We start from the raw sequence: 22,119 nt of genomic DNA, 5'->3' as shown, positions 1-22,119 counted from the left end.
AAGCTCACCAGTGGCAGTGGTCTACTTGAGCTGGCTGAGGGGGTTGGGACCCAGCTCTAAGTTCAGCAAGAGATGTGGATTTGCAACTCCCGGAGGCTGGCATTCAAGATGGGGAAAAAAACCCAAAAGAACAAACAGGTCTGTTCAAAGACATGTAGGAGGAATTATATTTCTTTTGGAAGAACTCCTCTTCCTCCACAGGGCAAAAAGCACCCTGTAAGGAAACAAAAACTCCCTGTGCATAGGAAGAAGCTAAATAGAAGAACTGAATTTGCCAGAGTGCTCTTTGCCTGCTGCCAGGAAAAAAAAAAAAAGAAAAAAGAAAAAAAGAAAGTTAAAAGAAAAAGAAAAAAATTGATTCAAGATTCAGCAGGCTAATAAGAGTCAGTAGAAGTGGGAACAGGTCTTTTTGGCCTAATGATCAGGCATTCAGTTGAGGGAGAGGGGAAAGTCTCGTCTCTGCACCTGAAAGTGGATTTTAACCTACCACCATTTCATGGAAAGCACTTTGCTCTTTCTGCACTTCACTAAGAGGGCTAAGGTGGGAGATGGGTGCCTGTGGCAGAGCAATCCCACCCAGACCTCACCACACAGGCAAGAGAATTGTACATGAACTAGGACAGGCATTGCTCCACCACCATCCCCTTTGGCCATGCCTCAGAAGGGTGAGCCCAACCTCAGTTTTCCAGAAAGGAAGGACATGGCCACCAGTTTTCCAGAGGGATTGCAGATTTTAGCCCCTGTGTGTGTTGCCTTTGGCTCTATGTGAGCAAACCTGGGCTGGGACTAGGAGAGCAGGGTTAGCCAGCCCCAATACATAGCAGTGGTGGCCTGGGAGGGATTCACCACACAGTGTGACATCTCCTTCCATTTCCAAACCATCTGCTTTCAGCTTAGCTTGCCCACCTTCCTCTGGGCTGTGGCTTATACTTTGTGGCCTGAACACTGAAGTGGTGCATAGAGAAACCTGGGGTGGTTTTGGTTTTTTTAGTTTGTTTGTTTGTAGGTTGGGTTTTTTTGTTTGTTTCTGGTGGGGTTTTTTGGTGGTTCTGCTCACAGTGAAACAAAATAATGAACCAATACTTTTCATGTATGTTAGCTTCAGAGGAAGCATGTCAGAACTTTTGTATTTACACTTTCAGTTTAGGTCATGATGCAAAACCAAAAAACCCATGGCAAAACTTTTCTATGAAAGTTAGGGCCATTTTGCTAGCTATCTAGACAGCATCTGTTAAGAATATCTTCCAGAGAACATACTGTTTTACTTGTGCAGGGATTTCACAGGATCACAGGATGTTAGGGGTTGGAAGGGGCCCAAAGAGATCATTGAGTCCAACTCCCCTGCCAGAGCAGGACCATAATCTGGTGCAGGTCACAGAGGAATGCATCCAGATGGGTCTTCAAAGTCTTCAGAGAAGGATGATCCAGAACCTTGCTGTGGAGCCTGTTCTAGTGCTCTGTGATCCTTACAGTAAAGAAGTTCTTCCTCATGTTGAGGTGGAACTTCTTGTGCTGTAGTTTATATCCATTGCCCCTTGTCCTATCACAGAGCACGAGTGAGAAGAGACTGTCCCTTCTTTCTTGACACCCAGCCCTCAGATATTTATAAACATTTATTAGGTCCCCTCTAAGCCTTCTCTTCACCAGACCAGAAACCTCAGCCTCTCCTCACAGGGCACTGCTCCAGCCCCTTAATCATCTTTGTTGGACTCTTTTTAGTAGATCCCTGTTCCCTCCTGAACTGAGAACACAAAACTGAAAGCAATATTCCAGGTGAGGTCTCACCAGGGCAGAGTAGAGGGGGAGAAGAACCTCCTTCGGCTAGACACACTCTTCTTACCTCACCCTCGGATCCCATTGGCCTTCTTGGCCACAAGGGCACACTGCTGTCCCATATCCATAAACAAGACTTATCCTGGAAAATCTCAGTTTGCACAGAGCAAATTGTGCTGTCACTGGCCTGCATACTTCCTGCATCATGTGGTTGCAGGCTACTCATCACATGGCATATATTGTAAATGAGATACTAGATATCCTTCTCAAAGGTCCTGCACCCTGGGATGAATTTATCACTGTTGCTTACGGGGATGCCTTGTATTCTCTCTGTAGCATTTGGAGCATTCATGTGGCTAGCACATGAAGTACTGTTGCACTCACGTGGCTATGAACACACATACACAATTCAACACGGGGAAAAAGAGAAACATGAGGCTCAAGACAAACTGCAACAGCTGAAATCTGGCAACTCTCTTAAAATTTGGACCTTCCTTGGAGATGGCATCAAGAAAAAAAGCTTTCCACAAGTACTGGGAACGTGCAAATTGCATTTGAACTCTTGCTTCAATTCCAGGAGGCTTTTAAAGAAAGAATATCAGAGATTCCAATGTCTGGTTGACATATATAGAGCACCATAGTTTCACAGCACTTTACTGCCTAGAGTACTGCCACATCACAGGAATACCTTTTCATGGAGAGAGAAAGAGCAAAAGTGATGCAGCAGAACACCACCTTGGTGCTGCTAGTTCACTCATAAGAGTGAGTGAATGAATTTCATACTAGACTAGCATCAGCCCTGTCAGAGAGGCTCAGTTTTGAAGTGTTTTACCTGGGATTAACCAGAAACTTGTGGAAGAAATAGGAACTTGAAAACAGAAGAAGAGATGAGTCCTGCATCATCTCTCTTGATCCTTGGCTTTAAAGCAGCTGCCCTGGCTCTTATGTCCCAGAAATCATGGGCTAAGGAGCAAACAGTGAAACTTCCAGGTTTGTAGATGATTACAAGTAACATGAGCAGTCAGGTGCCACAATGCTGGTGAGGAAATCCAGGAGGACTTTGCAACATGATGCAAGCAAACAAAAGCGTCATAGATGAACATCATCATAGATTAAATTAATCCATCCAAGGAAAAACAACCCAAATGTGCTGTATGTGGTGCTAAACTTGGAAATGGTAGTTAACAGGAAATGTACTTCAGAGTCATCACTGACAGCTCTCTGAAATCATTGCCTTAGTGTGCAGTGACTGTCAGAAATGCCAGAAAAGTGTCAGGTACCATGAGGAAGGGTACCGAGAAGGCAACTTTGTTTTGCTGCTGAGCAAAACACTGGTATAGCCTTAGCTCAACCTCTGGGTGGGGTGCTAGTCTCCAATACCAGAGGACAATTCAGCAAAAAGCAGCCAGGGTGCTTCCTCACAGGCAAGGCAAGGCAAGGAGTCCTTAAGTTAGCAGTAAAAGGGGTATTTTGTCCTATAGGCTGAACACTGTATTATGTCCTGGGGGATAACAGCAGGAATGGTCCAGCAAAGAGTGGCCAGGTTTGACCGATTCTCCTCCTACTGCCACAAGTGTAGGATAAGTGATCCATCATCTACCCTGTTTCTCATGCTCCTACTCTTTACATGATGATGGCCAGCAGCTGAGAACTGAGTAGAAGTATGGGGTGCAATAGGCAGATGTTTCCCACAATAGCTTATTGGATGTTGAGTGTTTGTGCCTTAGAGATTTCCCCAACCCAGAGGTGTTGTTTTATTTAGGATAGGGCTCTACCAGTTTTTTTTTTTACTTAAAAAATAAAAAAAGAGCAAAGAAGGCTTTGAAGTAGAACTTTGTTATTAGAAGTGACATGCCAACCACGGGCAAGTGCCAAGTGTGAGACTTTATTTTGTCTGCTGTCTCATGAGGAAAGCTGGCAGCTGAAAGGGCAGGGAGGCATGTCCTGAAGAAGGTAAGGAATTTAGCCAGACTACTTTCAACAGTCTCTTTGATGCTGGGTGGCTGAGAAATCAGAGTGATGTTTTCTCTGTGTGCTGCAGCAAAATATCCTTTGTTTTCTGGGTCACATTGTGTTACAGCTTGGCCTCCTGTGTTGAACTGACCTAGTGCAAGATACCAGTTTTTGCTTCTAGAAGACAGACTAGGATGAGTTACTTGTATTGGGATACTTCATTGCTTCTGCTATCATGAAATTCCTTTTTCTGCTGAGGGATGAAAACTTCCCTCTAGTCTCTAAGTTGAAACTAACACTCAAAAGGCAACTAAACTTTCAGTCTAAATGAAGAAACAGTTCTTGGAAAACAGCTTGAAAATGAAACTTTTACAGATTAAGAAGATGATTAACACTTTGCAGACACATTCAGGGAAAAAAACAAAAACCAACAAGCCAAACCCAAATATATCCAACCTCACAAACCATAAGTTATTTCCTCCAAAATAAGTCATATAGGATCACAGTTCAATAGCAGGTAATACATAGCACTACTTTTAAGGGTGTTACTCAAAACTCAGGAAAGGTTGTTGATTTGAGGTGTTGGGTTTTTTCCTTTCCTCTGTGCCAAGTCCTGGCTCAGCTCAAGGAATTGCACTTGTCTATGCTCTTACATCCTCTTTGTCACTAGTGTGAGACCATTCTCTGAGCCAGCACCCACTGAGACGCATCCAGGCCTGCAGCAGCGCCTGCTGTGAAGGGATAAAGAATCTGGGAGGCTTGTTCTCCTTCACAGGGGTAATAAAAGCAAGGCTGAAGGTCAATGTCTGCAACTGCTTGAAGACCAGAGCCATACTGCAAGATGCACATCTACCCTTTCACATTAATCCATTCTCAAAAACAACCAACCAACCCCCAAAGCAAACAACCTCCTCCTTTTTCCTCCAAAGTTTTAACATGCTGCCAAACCAGCATGCTTGGGGAATTAGAAGGAAAGCACCAAGCCTCGGCTGCAGTTTGGTAGAAATAAAGATCAAGGAGCCTAGGGAAGCACTGCATTTTTAATATCTGCACTTTCTACCTTTTAAGTGTGCTTGAGAGCAAACGTCTCCCTACTGCAAATAGTCTGTAAGGTGAAGGGACAGGGAAGAGCATGAAGCACACAATCCAGACAGTTAGCTCCCTTTCTGCAGGAGAGGATCAGGGACAGTTTAAGTGTAAGTGGTTCTTCTGTCTTCATCCCTGAGGTCACACACCGATGTACACCTCAGCGTAGAAGCAATTTTCTCTCAGAGGCACAGCACTAACAGCATTAACTTGAGTATCTAAACACAGAGCAGTTGCATACATTTAACTGGGGTCGGGACCATGCACTTGCCTGTGCACTCCTGCAGAATTTTCTCCAGTAAACTCCCTGCCCTCATCAGTCTGGTCATACTGGTTCAGTTTTAGGGGGATTTTTTTTTAGTTCTGCAGAGGTTTGGGGGTGGTGGTAGGGATAAAGTGTTGAACAAACACAAACGAAAAAGGAACTCCTGTGACAGCTTACAAATGAAAAAGCACACATACCACTTTCATCTTCAAGAGGTTTTAATGAAGGCTCATATTTTTCAACCTCTCACAACGTACGCCACATTTAAATGTACATCAAGCTCAGATAAAAAATAAAGCTTTCTTACAAAGTACATTTTTCCAGTGATTTTTTTTTTATTGCAGTAAAAATAGCTGCTACATAAATCCCTCCTGATCTCTGAAAAGGAGTCACAGTTATTTCCAAAAATAGACTTCATATTTTAATCATACAGGGTAAACTACAGGAAGAAGAGACAAGTCAACTGAAAAAATAAGGCTTGTATATAAATTCTTTTTAAAAGGACATGCATAGAAGTTGAAAAACATATGCCATTTATAAAGAAAAAAAGGTAATTTCATCCATATGAATATTTTCATTTTCAATTACAGAAGAAACCATAAACAGGCCCTTTATGTCCCAGAACATAACATTAGTCTCTTGTAGAAATGCCAAAATGCACAAAGAATTGCCAGCTTCAGTCTTGGCAAAATACTGAGCCAGCTTGCCCTCCCCCCCCCATTTCATATCATAGGCATACCATATGCATGCATACTGAGCACTTATGCTGTCTCTCAGGCCAATTAAATATTTGCAGAAGGTTGTATAGCCTAGACAAACATGGAAAAAAAAAACAAACCAAGAAGTTTACATTCATCCTATTTGAAAACACACACACAATTAGCTTAATTTACACTATACAGTATCTGTTAAATAGGAACATTACAGAGTTTCAAAAAGAATCACAGCATATATACAAACTGAATATTGAAATGGTATGATTTCCCTTCCCTTCTTCAAAGGGGCTTTTGTGTTGCTTTGTTAACAGTTGCTACATCTGGTTTTGGACACAAAGCGTTTGTGTACCTATGCAGCACATCTCTGGAGCACTATCAAAATGTGCTTTAGAACAAAACTGATACCAATTTTCCTTACTGCTCATTTGAAATAAATTAGTTTGTTGGTTTGTTTGTTTTTTAATGAATTGCATGATCTAAGATGTAAGCAAGATGGTATTTTAAAATATCTGAGCAATAATTCTGCTGCATCACTGGTTCCTCATCCAACCTTTGGTTTTAAAGCCAACCCATTATTACAATGGCAGTGTAAATAGCCAAAACCACTTTATACGGCAGTACAGGCAGTCGAAATGCTTAACCCGAGAGCATTTCGTGACTTCATGACAGAGCTAGGGTCTGTGCTGACTTCCATGCTGCTCAAGTGCCTGACATGGCAACACTCGAAGCCACTGATGAAATAAGGCCACTTCCTTCCAGCTCTCCCTGGTTACAAAATCAGATAAGGTCCTTATTTCTCAACAGTTGCATCTATCTGAACAGTCAGAAGAATTGACTGCAGATGGTTTCCAGACACAGTCCCAACGTATGTTCTACACCCCTGCAGCATCAGATGATCAGGCTCAGTCCTCCGTGTCGGGCTGCACCCCCAGCATAGCGTGCAGCTCCTCTGCTGTGTACCCCAGCAGGTTCTGCAGGTCACACACGAAGCGATACACGTAGCGTTTCCCTGAAGTCTTGTGGATGATGTTCTTGTCATAGTAGTAGCGTAGGCCTCGGCTGAGCTTCTCATAGTTCATCTTTGGCTTGTTTTTCCTTCTTCCCCACCTCCGTGCCACCTGTCAGTCCAAAAAGAAATCAAAATGCAAAGAGTTTATTCAAGTTTTTCTAGTTGGTGGCTGATAAACAGTTACTAAAGCCCTTTCTCGGAGTATTTTATATTATTTGTATGTTTCTAACTCCTAAGAGTTGGTGGCTGACCCTACAGCTGAACATGCCCCACCACAATTAGCAGCAGCAGCTTCCAGAGAAAGAGGCTGATAGCAAGTATTAGAGACAATGACACTTATTTGTGGTGCATGGGCCAAAACATGCTTGAGGAGATCAAGTTTATGTGAAGTAGTTCTCCTCTCTCAAGACACCATTTATCCATTAACTTGCTAGCGAGCAGCATGGGACAGTTCCTTAGCTGGAAGTTGAATGATGTGAAGGTCCTTGGAATTAATAATTTCCCTATTTTTTTTTTTAATAAAAGCTTGAGTGGACTTTACATCACATCTCTTAATACAACACCTTTCCTACTGATAGCAGTATCACCAAGTGAAACTGCCTTCTGTTTATTTTCATGAATAAAGCTGCAAGTTCTCAGTTATTTCCAATGCAGGAATACCACAATTGTTGTGTATCCAAAAGAATGGTGATTTGCAGAATGCAATTTCTCCATGCCTTTGTGCAATCCCAGGCATTGTTAATTCCAGAATATCCACTAAGCTAACCTACAGAACTACACTGCCAAGAGAACTAACTTTGTACACCACACTTCAAAGTTTTAAGCTATACAACACATTCTCCTAACTACCAGCAAATGCTGATACCTCTGAGTGAGAGGTAGGCAAAGGTGGACATCCCACAGCAGTCCTGACTGTACAATACAGCATTTGCAGATTGAGATTTCAGCAAGTGTCTGATCATATAAATGCTTTATATTCAGGACTAGGCCCACAGATGAAAGATCAGACCCTAAATCCTTTTATTCTTTATAATTAGCCACATACCTCATCTGGGTCAGCAAGTTTAAATTCCCATCCATCTCCTGTCCAGCTAATGAATGACTGACAGGACTTGTCAGTCAGTAACTCCAGAAGGAACTGCCATAGCTGTATAGGTCCACTGCCTGTTGAGAGGGGGCAGGAAGAAACCACAATTAATGTTTCTGCAAGCTTCTACAACAACCAATGTATGTGACAATGTTCATATCACAGAGATTTTCTAGCTACTCTGATTTACCTTTTTTTGTGGTTTTTTTTTTTTTTTAATCAGAACGAAATCTAAAGTTTTCTCTATAGCACAAATCTGCTCCTAAACACATTAAAGTAAGCTTTTTCATGGAAACACAGGATTTCACACAAGCTAAGTCCTTTCTTTCCATATGAATCCTTTAGTCCTCACTCCCACCTCCTATCAACGGCACTTCAAGCTTGTACTGCAGCCCTTGGCTTAGAAAAATGTCTAAAACCAAAAAATCCCAACAATTTCAGTAAGGACTACAGGAACAAGCTCTTAACAGGCAAGCCAACACCTGTGGAAATTCCCAAGTGTGGGTGATTTTGTCCAAGTTTCCCTCTTTTTCAGAGATCAAAAAGTGCTTTTGATTTTCACGTGTTCTGACAGACCTGCCTGTTCTTGTTTTAGATGGATAGTCCAATGAAACTTCCTTCAATAACATTTAATAACAATAACACCTCTCCTGTGAGGACAGGCTGAGGGAGCCGGGGTTGAGCCTGGAGAAGTGAAGGCTCCAAGCTGACCTAACAGCAGCTTTCCAGTACTTGAAGGGGCCCTACAAGAAGGCTGGAGAGGGACTGTTTACAGAGGCCTGCAGTGATAGGATGAGGGGCAATGGTTTTAAATTGGAGAAGTGTAGTTTTAGAATGGATGTTAGGAACAAGTTCTTTACTGTGAGGGTGGTGGAACACTACAACAGGTTGCCCAGGAAGGTAGTTGAGGCCGCATACATGGAGATATTCAAGATCAGACTCAGCTAACGTCTGAGCAACCTGATCTAGTGGAGGACATCCCTGCTCACTGCAGGGGGACTGGACTAGATGACCTTTGGAGGTCCCTTGCAACCCAAACTGTAATATGATTCTATCCAACCCTGATGATACTGTGATACTGTGTGACTTAAGCTGTGAGGTGTACCTTACGATGCTACAACTTTAACACCATGGTAAAGGTTTACAAAAGATATTGGGGTTACATAAGATGAGGAGTAACCATTTTGCTTCACGACTCACCAGTAAAGCCAGCCAGAATCGCTGCTGGTATAACTGGTTTCCCTTGCTCCACAGGATCACTTCGTTCTTGAATATAGTCTTTGAAAGACATTGTAGGTTTGCTCAGACACAAGGATTGGCTGCAGTCATCTTCAAAACTCTCATAGGATGGCACACGCTGCAAATCCACCAATGACGACTGACTGTTCCAGGACTGTAACATTGAATCTGAGCTTTCATAACTTTCTGCACCACTGTCACTAGATTCATGTTCTCTAAGCTTACCTTTATGGAACAAACAAACAGAAGAAGTGTTGTTATTGTATCCATCTCTAGCTTGTATATATAAATCATGCAAAGCAGAAAAAGACATGAAGAGTATGGCCTTGGCCCCATAGTTATCATGCAGATGACAACTCACCAGAATTATCTATTAGCAAGTTCAGATTGCTTCTTGGGAAATCTTGATTTACTGCACAGTAGTTCACACCAACAGCATCTGCCTGGGTTTTAGGGAACAATGAAAACTCTTGTTCTGGACCAAGGAGACTTGGTCCTGTGGAAGTCTGACAGACATCAGTCAGGAGACTTGGTTTGGGATAACTGAGGGCTTTAGGATATCCAGGCATTTGCACACCGTAGGAGTTCTGATCGACATTAACAGCTAAAGAAAGAAATAGAAGAACTAATTAGATTATTCTCCCTGCAGACCCCTAAAGAGACTAATACACCACCAACACTTTACTACATCTGTGCCATCAAGAAGTAATTTTCCCATGAAAATCTGACTCAAGTGATAGATGCTAGGCCTACTAGAAAGGCTGTTGAAGTTGATGAGAATATCTCCAACCAATGGGCTTCAAAACACATCTTGTACATCTCCCTCTACAATTTGCAGACCACAAAGATGTCTATTGTTTGTTGTTCAAGGAAGCTACAGAAAGCTGCAGAAGCTTAAGTAGTTTTGAATAAGGCCCTCATAATTAAGTGGTGTAATAACGTTGCACTGAAGATATACTGTGGTAAAAGGAAATGAAACACAGAGAATCCAGGGGAGCTATCACTGCATCCCACATGCTCTCAATCACAGAATCACGGAAGGTTAGGGGCTGGAAGGGATCTCAAAAGATCATCTAATCCAACCCCTCTGCCAAAGCAGGACCACCTATATCAGATCACACAGCTAATACATCCATGTGGGTCACAAATATCTCCAGAGACGGAGACTCCACACCCCCACCCCAGGCAGCCTCTCAAGCTCTATTAGGCTTCAATATTCTTCAAGAATGCCTACACATAACATTTGCTGCTTCCCAGTGATGCTGTTTCTTGACTTTCTTTGCTAGAGGTGAGAGCGCTCTTTCTGCTCCACAAATGTAGCCTTTGGTGCATACCAAAGCACTGGTGTGCTTTTATTTTGTTTTCAAAATGGGATCTGTAACATGCTTACAATAACCTAAGAGATGCACAATGTTGAGTTTCACAAAACACTTACTTAAGGAATTATTATTGACCCAATGAGGAACTGAGGTGAGATGAGAATTTTCCACATATTGGTCCTGCGTCTTCTCTTGGCTTTCTGAGGAGAGGAGAAAAAGAGAGAATTTGATTTTGTTTTAAAGATCTGACCTATATGCTGCTAAAAGCTTCTGAATCTAGTGTTCTGGAGTCCTTATTCACTAAATTTTACAAACATACTGCACTACATCCTCTCTTTGGAAAAAATAATCATATAAAATGTCCCCTTAGCCAACTTCCAGTAGGCTTGAAAAGCTTCATACCAGACCCATTTTAACATAAACAACACTCTAAAACAGCAATTGCAGCATGTTTTTAAGATCCAAGTCTTTAACATAAGCAACTACTGAACATTACACTCCATGCCCAGCAGAAATGACAGCACACTGCATGTAGGGTTTTAGCACTACCAGCAGTGTTCATCTAAGACGCTTCTAGGTGTCTTTGTCTTTACATTCATTCATTGAATTACCACAAAACACATTAAAAAAGGAACAAAGCAGAAAACATATAATAAGAAGTGAATTATTTTTTGTCTATCTCTTAGTTAATTTGGGTTTTGTTTGTCTTTTGTGTTGTGGTAGATTTCTTTTTCAAATGGGGTATTACAGTAGCCTTGTCCTATCCAATTCATTTCATTGATTCATCCAAATAAAACCTGATCACAATAGGTCCATAGCATGAACACAGAATGATTTCTGCTGATATCTGCATCTGTGCTTTGCATAGCAAAGATGCATTAATAATCTTGATGATTGTATTAATCAAACTTTAAAGTTTGAGTTTTCATATGTAACAAAAACCCTCCATAATGAAAAAAGTGCTAAAAGTATACTGTTTCTGTTAGAAAAGCCTTAAAACAAAAGCTGTTTCTGGCTCTGTAACTACCTTTTATCATCTGTTCCAGGTGCTCCCACAGAATATCACCCACATAGTCAGGTGCCAGTTCCAGGAAACGCTCCTTGCCCAGGTTGCATAATTCCTGACCACTCATAAGAAACTGATGAAAATTCAGATTCACCAAGCTAAATTCATTGGTAGCCCATGAAAGCCACTGGCAGACTTGCTGTTCTGTCCACAGCCAAGGATCTGCAAGAGAGAAAATATCCGGCATTCAGAGATAACTCCTGACCTTTGCCAAATAATCTTCAGTAGAAGGCAATGAATGAAAAAAATTGTTTACCCATGTTACTTAGTTCTGAATGAATTTAGAATGAATGCATTCTTAAAGAAAAAAAAGACAAAACCCCCAACCAAAACAGCCCTCTCTTCTTCCTGCAGTCACGTGTAATCAGAGATGTCCTCAGCTTACTTGATTCTCTCTTATGATGCCAATGCATGAGCTCTCCATGCACCCATTTTTAATACCAGCAAGTCTGGTCTTTCCAAGTCAAGCTGTGCCAAATTCACATAGGATCCATTCTTTTATTTCCTACTGACATCATCCTTTCTCTTTTGAATGAGATGCTATTCAGTTGCCTCCTTAGTATGAAAAAAAAAGCAGCTTATAAATAGTAAACACTTACTATTTGGGATGCCCAGCCGACACTGTTCCTTTGTGAAACCACTGAAAGTATCTTTCAAGGCCTGACTCATCACAGCCTTACTGCACGGGGTTAACAGAGGCAATTCACAGTTGTTGGACTCTACAAGAAAGAAAAAGGGTGGAGGGAAAAAAAAAAAAGAAGGAACATTGAATTTCAGACCAGTGAAAGAAGTGACAGGATTTTGCTGCACTATTTGGAGTTCACAAAAAGGATGCTAGAAACTAGGTATTTTTACACCACAGGTCCATTTTCACACTAAAATCTCTGTGCTACTAGCTTGATAAAATTGCATCATACTATATATTAAAGCTTTGCAGCACTCCATCATATAGACCCTCATTTAGCATAGTGGTTACATAAAGTGCCTTTGTTGCAGAACACCTTTACCTTGTTTCTTTGTGGATTTTGGGATGTGGTTTTTTTGTTGTGGTGTTGTTTATGGAAATATGAGACTGCTTATTCCCATTTTGTCACCTATAATTTGACCTCTGACTGCGGGACCTTATCAATGTCTATAAATATCTGAGGGGTGTCAAGATGAAGGCGATAGTCTCTTTTTGGTGGTGCCCTGTGACAGGAGAAAAAGCAATGGGGGCGAGCTAGAAAACAGGAGATTCCATCTCAATACAAGGAGACACTTCTTCATGGAGAGGCTCATGGAACACTGGAACAGGTTGCCCAGAGAGGTTGTGGAGTCTCCTTATCTGGAGACTTTCAAAACCTGCCTGGATGCGTTCCTGTGCAGCCTGCCCTAGGTGATCTTGCTTTAGCAGAAGGGTTGGACTCAATGATCTCTTCAGGTTCCTTCCAATACCTAACATTTTGTGAAGCTGTGATTCCTTGGAACTCCAGCCCTTAGTTTGAGAGTTAAGTAACCAATAGTAGGGTTGTGAAAAACCAGCTTGCACTACGTAATGCTGCTTTTCCAGTGAACTGTATTTCAGACCTCCTATGCATCCTTCAATCACTCCAGTACATGGTGCAATAGATTATTCTATCATCCAAACAAGTGTGACTGGTAACCAGTGTCTAAACAGCACTACAAAATTCAAAGTCAGCACCATCCTATGCCAGTATAAATTATTAATCTTCTTAACTGATTTTTAAATTTGCAAGTAGATTCCACTTTAAGGACAAAATTAACTTCCACTCTACCCTTCTTACTGGGCAGTTTTGACCAGAAGATGCCATATTTTACATCTAAATTGAAGAAAGCCAACCACACCACTTAGATGTTTCAGGTTAGGAAACCTTTTACTGATATTTTGTTTGTGATTGGTGTCATTAAATTAGGTGCAATTTGAAGACAATCAACTTGCTCCTCTGTCCCTGAATATCTGAGAACTTCTGAGAACTCATAAGCAGGATAAATTTGAAGGAGCTCTGCATATAACTGTGGCAGAGTATATAGAGGTAATGAACTTGACAGACTCCTAGTCAGTTCATAAAGCTATGGTGCAGCTCTTCTCATTCTCCTACACTATTTACAGACTCCATTTGACCCAGCAAGTGGAGCTCATTACCAGCCCTTGCTTAACCAGTGTTTTTACCACACCCATCCTCAATATCTGCTAAGACTTGCTCTGCTGACCTGAGCAAGTGACTGATTAGAAACACATTAGAACAAAGCCTGGTGGTTTTCAGATGTTTGAGGGCTGGTGATTTTTCCCCCATTGCCTTTGGGGAAATAAGTGCAACATCAAGTACAATACCTGCATTTTGGACAAAACTTGTTTTGTCAAGGATTTCAGAACTGTAGTAGGTGTAGTTTGTAGGTACTGTCCTACATGCAATAAACAAAAACATCCCAACTCCTGTTTAAGGCATGCAGCATACATCACAGTGGGATTTAACACCAGAACATCAAGAAAGATGCTTGAAGAATACTTGCATTTTAATCATAGTTGAGATGTTGCACATTTCAATATACTTGTAATATTTTCCTTTTAGCAATTTTTGAAGTCTCTTAGAAGAAGCCTTTGTAGTTAGAACTATGAACAGTCAATTAGGCTACTAAATTCCAGCACCCGTTCCTTTTCAGCACAAAGAACAGCAGCTATCCCCAAAACAACTCAAGTGGACAAAATCAAGTCTGTGTACTAAATCACTCCTTTTTAGGGAAATATGTGCTGCACTTGTAATAAGAATGTAGTCATGAACTGCTAGTTAGACAACAGAACTTTCCTTCTGACCTGCTGTCTGGACTAAGGAATAAAGAAAAGTTACCGTAAGAAGTAGAATCAAATCCTGTTGGCACTTCTTGAAGTGTTTGATCTTCATTTAGTGAGAAAAAATATCCAGCAAAGAGAGAGTTTGAGCTATCAAAGGTGTCAAATGCTGGTTGACGCTGCAAAGCAACAAAATAAACAAAAGCTGGTTTAAGCATTTTGCTAGAGCACTGTCAGTTTCACTGCTAGGAAGTGGCTAGGCTAGATTTCCTCAATTTGGAGATCACGCACATCCCCTAGACTGAATCCTCTAACTTGTGTTTTTGAAGCATACACACAATGATAGCATAGCTTCTCATACAAAACAATTAACAATCAGACCACAGAATTAGCTGGGGGCCACGTCCTGCAGGTTACAGAAAGTCAAGTTGAGAATATTCTTAGTTTTCCTGTCATTGAGGCTTTTAACAATAGAGAATGCATGTGTGTGTGTGCATGTGTAAATTTATTTCCAGGTATATTTTAAAGAGACCCTTATTTCCTTAACCCTTTAAACTGACTATTTACCTCATGAGTAATTGATGGCACAGGCAGAATCAGTAAGTTGTGGGAAAACAACTGCTAGTGCAAAACCTACTGCAGGTGGATTTTGTTCTCATTTTGTTGGGGTTTTTTTTGTGCTTGGTTTTGTTTGGTTGGTTTGTTGTTGTTTTTTTGAGGTTTTGTTTTTAAAGGAAAAATTTAATGTGAACCACATCACTTGAAGCTCTGCATCCAGCTTTAGAAAGAATTGAAGGAAGAACTGACAGAACACTGCAGCAGGCTGTCCAGGAGGGTTGTGAAATCTCCCTCTCTGGAGATATTCAAAACCCGCCTGGATGCATTCCTGTGTGATCCTGCTCTGGCAGGGGGGTTGGACTGGATGATCTTTCGAGGTGCCTTCAGGCCCCTGACAATCTCTGATTCCTCCTTTGCTGTGACTACCATACTCCTGAGTTACTGCATTTGCCAGTGACCACATTTTGCAGTCTTCTATGCGCTCATATGCTCAGTGAAACACTGCTAGCTTCATTATTCAGAAAGGGGTAAACAAGACTGATAAAAAGTGAATTCCAGATAAAAGTGACTTCTACTGATATAGTAGCAACATTCAATAACTGTTGTTGCATTTTGAAAAAAATCTAACTTCTTCCAAACTTGACTTGTGCCAGTTCTGTATGCTAGAGATACTAGTATTTTGACCAGATCCCCCCCAGCCATGTTAGTCTTTGGGTGGCACAGGGAATGTTAATAGAGGAGGAAGTGACTTTTAAAAAGAGCCCAATAAATAATGCAATTTTCCTGTTAGTCACAAGGAAACTTTATCTGTATTATCTATAAAGGCACAGATGGATAAAAGTTGCCATTGAGATTTTTTTTAAAGCACCTGATAGAAGATTCCTCTGGAAAGCTACAGCTTGCCCGTGGCAGCTAAAGACAAAGGCAATATGCAAATGCTCGTGTGTCTTAGGAATCCACCAGTCTGCCAGCTTATGCCAAGGTAGAGGTTTTCACTGAGCACAAGGCAAAAGATTTTCCAGGACAGTATTCATGTGCCATCCAAAAGCATCCTGAACATTTCTGGAATAGGAAATGAGTATTAACATTTCCTCACAGTCTCTAACTTCCCTTTTTATGTCACCACAAAGTTTCAGTGGCTTGGAGTCTGTTGCACCAGGTGCCTTTCATATGCCGTGTGTCATCTTTCTCCCTGATCTCCCAATTACATTAACCCCAGTAAGAAACAAGGAAGCGTAACTCTTTAGTTGTATTTTATACCGAGCTGTACTACATCCTAGAACGTATATTATGAAAGCATACATTGCATAGAAGAAAAAAAAACTTCACTTTACTAGTAAAGTAAACCCTTTCATGTCTTGGCTGACAAAAATCTCTTCTAAGCACAGGTCAGCAGAGACAAATTGCGTACACTTGGTTCAGGAACCCCCAAAACTGCAGTCAAAGTCAACCCATGAGAAGGCTCACATCTGAATGAAACAAGCTCATAACAATTGCCAAGTCTGCTAGTAAAAGATTCTTTTTGCATTACTAGATAAAAGCAGTGACTCATTGCCAGTACCTAAAAGAAAGGGCAAGTTCTTTCAACACAATCTGGAAACTCCTGCGTTTTGTGTAAACAGCTGACCCTTATCCTGAGTCACTGGAAAAAATGCCGTGGCATGCGTGCGAGTAAAATCTATACTGTGCTAGCTTCGTATGTCAAAAAAACAAGAGAGAAAATTAATGTTTAAGCTGCTTCTTGATTTAATAGTAGTAAGAGTAAAAAAAACTAAAGTGGAATAAGTTCTGCTTGCCCTATCAACCATTTCATTTGCCTTTTCACAATATTTAAGAGTAATTACTACAGAACAAAATAAAAAAGAAATGTAGACAGCCCTACAGAATAGCAGAACACAAGTCTCTGTTTTGACTAAAGTACATAGAACAACTACTGTGTAACAAACAGAGCACACAGCTGTTACACTGGGGGATCTTTTCTGGATTTTATTGTTATAGCCAGGAGGGAAAGCTAAGAGGTGACACAAAACAGAGAAGCTAGCATGCCAGTCTCACTAACTGTTTTGAAGAACATTCCTCAAAGCTAATGAGAGCAGAAAGAGTCTTCCTCATTTTTGTTTGGTTTACACTGATCAATATTGTGTTAAAAAAAATATATATACTGACATTAAAAAGCAACCTGCATAAATGGGGAGGAAGAAAGCCCTTAAAGGACTGAGTTTGCTTCTCATTTGCCCTTATTTTCTAAGTTACTCTCCAAACAAGACTGCTAACAAACACAGCCTACCTAAAGATAAAATGTAGTTAATAATTTTGTTATTTCACTTCCATTTCACATAGTTGCATATAGTGATTTTTTTTTCATACAATGCTCTTGAATCAATCAGACCTAACCAGTTATATCAGAACAGCCTCTGCCAGTCCCATCAAGTTAAAGATATATACCACCTCTTCAATCTTTATTTAGACAAAAGTTCTACCAACTCAAATAGATTTAAGATCACTTCTTGTCTACCTCTCATTTTCAAAATCTTAGGATTTGAAGCACAGAGGGAGTCTCCTTGGGAGAGGGAGTTGGGGGTACAAGATTCACATTTCCTATTTCAGTTCTGCTTTACAGATCTCTACTGTAATCAGTGTAAATATTCTAGAAGATTAGAGGTTACAAGGAAGAAATTAACCCCCATATATTTCTGTTCACTCTGTCATAGCTATACAATTCCTGTGCCAGCATTAATAAAAACACAAAAAATGCAGTAGCTGAAGATGCTCCACTTGCATTTAGAAGGTGACAGCTCAAGAGTACTTACCTTGAGCATGCCTCTGTACATGTTAGACACAGGAGCTACTTGATCCATGTTCCTTAGCCCAAAATCACTCATCTGAAAAGAAAGAGGTCACATGAAAAATTTTGCTACAAAGAAGCAAGCATATTAATAGATATATTTCCCTGCTTAAGTACAGGCTACAGAACAGGGAAAGCTTTCCTTCTTATTGCTCACACCTTGACTTGCATCTTGCTTGAGCAGCTTTTTAAATGGAAGACCTTTCACAGACATTGCTGTTGTTGAAGTTTTAGGAAGCGAGTCAACAACAGGACAGTTAGCTTCTGATACCCGATGTGAGGGCTTTTAGTACCTTATTCTGTTAGTCTGAAAAGCCTACAAAAGTCCTTTGTCCAGCAACTATCACTTTGAGATATTTTCCAGCTTCTACTCATTATCTTAGATTCAGATTTGTGTTATTTTTCATTACTGTATTCCTGCTCACATGCCATGACTCATTTTGGACTTCAGCTTTCAAAGGAAGGAAGAGAAGCAATGGGGCACTCAGAGAAAGATACCTTCATGTACAAAATCCACCCCTTTCACAACTAATCATTAAAGCCAATACAGAGACCTGCTGTATTTACTAGGTAAAGCATCTCCAAGCCATGTGATCTTGTACATTTTATAAACATGGAATTAACATATTAATAAAAACTTCAGAGAGCTTAAGTTGTAATTGAAAAGGGCTTATAGCAAAATATCCTATTTAAAGGGTTGATCAACACCTTCGTGCTACTGAAGTCAAAGCCATACTACGTTGCCTGTATTACCAGGAATAGGGTTATGTGAGGCCTGTAGAACTTGTTCTCCTATACATTACTTAAACAAAAGAGTGATAAGATTCTTATCCTTTGACTGACCTATGGGAGAGATCAAACATAAGGAATAAAGCCAGTTTTACGGTCATTGTTCTGGTTTATCAAGATGCTGTAATATAGGTGTTGGGGAACGATACCTTATCACACTAAACTGCAGCAAATTCTCTGTCAATAGTTTGCCCTTTTTTTTTTTCCCACTGTATTGGGTTAAATTCTCTTGCTCCATAGAAACTATCTGAAAACATACATTTGTACTGAAACTGTCACAGAGGACACTGTTGATATTTTAACAAAACTGTGATCACTTATACACACAAGTTCTCTCATTAGACATGTTAACACAAGGAGCAGCCTTAAACTTAGAAGATGCTAAGTTAGGACCTTAACAAAAAGGGCCCAGGTTCTTAAAATGGTAACACATTTAAGAGCCATCCACATCAGAAAGAGGAGAATAAAAGCATCCAACAGCCAAAGACAAGGAACCCTTTCATCCTCTTATACGGTTGATCATTTAAAATGCCCCAAACAAGACCATTTATTCTGAAAGGCCCACTGCAACTTCATTATTATCAGATAGGGCTTATAGCTGAAATGAATCAACTGACTATAAAAGGAATATTCCACTGACACTTCATTAATGTTACCCAAAAGTATAACCTAACTGAACGAACAGTTTTCACCTCAAATACCATGTACAAATATTTGATCTAAATTACACGTCATTGAGCAGCAAAGAATTTTACACAGCAGGAGTCTCACCCAGCAAGCATCCTAATCTTTTTATTAAATTTGCCACAGTTTAAACAACTGTTTATCCTTGCATTCAGCTGAGCTTTTAAAAGAGCATACAGCAAACACCCCCTTTGAAATCTGCTTTGGTGTCTAGGATAAATAGCTGCAAGTCTTACCAATTGGAAAGCACTTGTGAGAACAGTAAAGTTTAGAACTGATTTCAGGTTAGGACTACAAATATGATTTCTGTCGCTTTCAGGTCCAGTTCTGGTTTCTATCCAAATTCAGTTAGCAACTTCCCCATTGACCAAAAGAACTGGGATTCTCTCCATCCTGGTTTTGGTTGAGGTTGCTTTGGTTTGTTTGTTTTGTTTAGAAATATTTAGGGCCCTAAAACAAAAGGTTTAAACAAAGTCTTCATTACATGTCATTGCTCATTAACCCAAGTCACTGTTTCTCGATGTTAGGCTGCTTGTTTTGTTCTGTGGCCTTGCCTGTGAAGCACAACACAGCTTTGAAGAACTAGACATTGAGCTCCTGTCTGACAACACAGAAGACCTTTAGCACGTTTTGTAATGCTCCGTTTTGATTCCTCCAAGCAAATCTCAGGTCGTTATGCATTTATATATCCTTTACTTGTACATCAGCTTTATCCCCGGCTGCAGTACAAGTTTGCAGCCCTGAGATGCAGAACCCTTATGGAGGTACCACAAGACGAGCAGAGCTGAAAAGGCAATAAGGCTTTTATGGCACAAAATGTTAAAGCTGGTTTTCAGCTGGACTTCGAAAGCTACTGTTTAAGTTCAGGAAAGACACGACATACGCCAGGGTGTGACTGGGCCTCACTTCCAACTCCTCCACTAACGCCGATGACTGCTACTCGCCAGCTATAATTGGTTTAACTGGCAGGACACCTTCTTCAACACCCCCGCATAGCTGAGTGGGTGAACCAGAACAGGGTCAACAGGATCAGGCACTTATTAACTAATACTGCTGAATTCTGATCACCTTCTTTTTAGCAATAGCCAGGTGGTTGCCCACAGCTGGATTCAGCTCGGAATCACCCACATAGAGAAATAAATCTGCTCTAGGGGAGGGTGTCCCTGCCCATGGCAGGGAGGTTGGAACTAGATGATCCTTGTGGTCCCTTCCAACTCTGACTGATCCTGTGATTCTACGATAAATCACACTAGTGTCAGCAAGCTATCTCTACTGATTGTGGGTTGTTAGGTTTTGGGTTCTTTTAAGATTGTTTTATAATGGCAAATTCACGCTCCCGATAGAGAAAAAGAAAAACAACCCTGCATCAGTAGGTGAAGAAAGACAACTGCCTGCCTTGGAAGCAGTGCTGATCCCCCGCGCCACTGCCGGGCTCCCCACGCACGGATGGGACAGCCGAGCGAGCGCGGTATGCCTTTTCACCCCCAGGACACACTCGCCCGCACGAAAGCTGGCTGCGGAGATCAGGCAGCCCAGCGTGTCCCAACTCCCTTTCAAGTACCGACCGAGGCCAGAGCGCGCTGCCCTTTAACCCCCTCCTCTCGGCGCGGGCCGCCTCGCCCAGGCATCCCTGCCCACGGCCGCTGCGGACGAGTCTCCCGCCGCCGGCTGCGCACCGCGCCGTCCTCTCCGCCGACCCGCTTTGCCGCGGAGTCTGCCAGCGCCAGCGCCCGCGAAGGAGGTCGCCCGGCCGCACCTCCGCCTGCAAGGGGCTGGGAGCCATGCCCGGCTTCCTCGGGCGGCCGCTTAGACCCTCCGGGGGATGAGCGACGCAGAACGGGCCGGTGCGTGTCGGCAACCCGCCCCCCTTCCTGCCACCGCCCCCGCCTCACCTGGCCCCTGAGTGCGGCGGTTCGCCTGCTCCTCTTCGTCCCTTCCCGGCGGCACCGGCACCACACAGAGTCGAAAAAAAACCCACGCGTTGCTGCCCCTCCGAGAGCCAAAATATCCTCGATGTGGCAGAGCCGGCCAACAACAGCACCAGGAGCGGCGGCGGCTTGATCCCAGAGGAGTCCTGGAGGAGGAAGGGGGGCGGGAGGAGGAAGAGAAGGCGGTTGCCCGGCGGCGGGTGCGTGGGCGCTGCCGACTGAGCTGCTGCTGCTGCCGCCGCTGCCGCCGCTGGCGGCCCGTGCTGTTCCGTGCCGAGTCGCGCTGAGCACAATCGCGCCGAGCCGAGCGGTGCCGAGCTTTGCTGTGCCACCCGCCCTCTCAGGCGCTCTTCAGCGGGCAGGGGGAGGTGGCGGCGGCGGGGCCCGCCTCCTCACAAGCCCGGCCCCTTTTGCCGCCGCGGACTTGGTTGTTGTCGTCGTCGTCGTCGTCGTTGCCGTCGTTACGGCCGCGGGGGCAGCGCTGCTGGATTCACTGATCCCGGCCGAGTCGCTCCGGGCCCGTGGGGGCTGCCTTGCGGCTGGGCCGTGCCCTGACGCCTCCTCCCTGCCAGGTGCTGGTGGGCAGGGGAGAGAGAAACGCAGTTTTAGTTCGTTCAGAAATACAGATTTCACACCAGCTATACAGGAGGTAATTCCCACTGAACGTTTTCCATACTTGTTTTTTATTTATAGCTGTCTCCTGGATAGAGAAGGTTAGGAATATTAACCCATAAAGTCCAAATATCTGTATAAATGGTCTATTTTTATAAGTAAACTATGGCACTTGCTACTGTAGGAATTCAGCAATTGTGCCGTGTTGCGTCTTCTACCATTATTTTGGGGAGTTCTTAATATAAACTAGATGCAGTGTAAGAGCTGTACTGGCAGCTTCATACTGTAAATTGCAGATCCAAGTGCTGCAAGTCAGCAAAACACAGCTGCCATTCCTCACACCTTGAAAAAATTTGGTAGCCCTTGGAAAATTGGAAGGAGCTCTATCCCACCAAAGTACAA

At 42.3% G+C, this 22,119-nt stretch overlaps 1 protein-coding gene across 2 annotated transcripts; it reads right to left on the bottom strand.

Moving 5' to 3' along the window:
- Positions 1–5,277: 5,277 nt before the first annotated feature.
- On the bottom strand, positions 5,278–21,340 carry ETS2 (ETS proto-oncogene 2, transcription factor). Of its 2 annotated transcripts, none has more exons than XM_064152531.1 (10): positions 21,070–21,340; positions 17,670–17,741; positions 14,360–14,480; positions 12,113–12,232; positions 11,475–11,675; positions 10,564–10,647; positions 9,490–9,732; positions 9,090–9,353; positions 7,848–7,966; positions 5,278–6,911 (listed from the first exon to the last, which is right to left on the bottom strand). In XM_064152531.1, exons 2-10 carry the CDS (start codon positions 17,739–17,741, stop codon positions 6,696–6,698), a joined length of 1,440 nt encoding a protein of 479 aa, XP_064008601.1. In that variant the 5' UTR covers positions 21,070–21,340; the 3' UTR covers positions 5,278–6,695. The 2 variants fall into 2 exon arrangements, with proteins under 2 accessions (XP_064008601.1, XP_064008602.1); XM_064152532.1 differs by lacking the exon at positions 21,070–21,340 and adding an exon at positions 19,414–19,434.
- Positions 21,341–22,119: the final 779 nt, after the last annotated feature.

This window comes from Pogoniulus pusillus, chromosome 12, assembly GCF_015220805.1.
Source record: "Pogoniulus pusillus isolate bPogPus1 chromosome 12, bPogPus1.pri, whole genome shotgun sequence".
NCBI classification, from domain to species: domain Eukaryota; kingdom Metazoa; phylum Chordata; class Aves; order Piciformes; family Lybiidae; genus Pogoniulus; species Pogoniulus pusillus.
The sequence above is the reverse complement of the archived record's forward strand: the minus strand, read 5'-3'. Positions and strand labels throughout refer to the sequence as shown.